This window comes from Citrus sinensis, chromosome 3, assembly GCF_022201045.2.
Source record: "Citrus sinensis cultivar Valencia sweet orange chromosome 3, DVS_A1.0, whole genome shotgun sequence".
Taxonomy (NCBI): domain Eukaryota; kingdom Viridiplantae; phylum Streptophyta; class Magnoliopsida; order Sapindales; family Rutaceae; genus Citrus; species Citrus sinensis.
The window spans coordinates 31009671-31010153 of record NC_068558.1 but is presented as its reverse complement, the minus strand read 5'-3'; the positions used below and the strand labels follow the sequence as shown (position 1 = coordinate 31010153).

The window sequence follows — 483 nt, the reverse complement described above, 5'->3', positions numbered from 1 at the left end:
TTACCTGAATTTCGTGGATTCTAGGCCAGCTAGATGGGATGTACCTGTCAGTGCATTCTTCCACTTCAGAACCATTTCTGCCTTCTCTTCGAACTGTTTTTTGAGCTCTTTAAAACCGTTTCCAAAAGTTTCCTCTTGATGCCGCACATTGGATGGACTGACGCCATAGAAAACTGGAATAACGATTTGGCCGTTTGTGTTCTTGCATTCAAGAATCTTGACAAGTTCATTCAGGCACCATTTTGAAGAAGCGTAGTCCTTTGAGAAAATGACCACCGAAATTTTTGAACCTTGGATTGCGTTCAATAGGGCATCTGAAATCTCATCTCCTCGCCCAAGCCCTTCATCATCAATAAATGTCCTGATTTTCTTTCTTTCATTCAAAGCATCATAGAGATAGCAAGTAAAGCTCCTACGAGTGTCCTCCCCTCTAAAGTTGAGGAAGACTTCATAATTGCCAGAAGAAGAAGAAGAGGAAGCCAT

General features: G+C 41.8%; 1 protein-coding gene across 1 annotated transcript; it reads right to left on the bottom strand.

Moving 5' to 3' along the window:
- Positions 1-483, bottom strand: LOC127900734 (TMV resistance protein N-like). Its single transcript, XM_052435935.1, has one exon. The coding sequence runs from the start codon at positions 481-483 to the stop codon at positions 1-3; it is 483 nt and encodes a 160-aa protein (XP_052291895.1).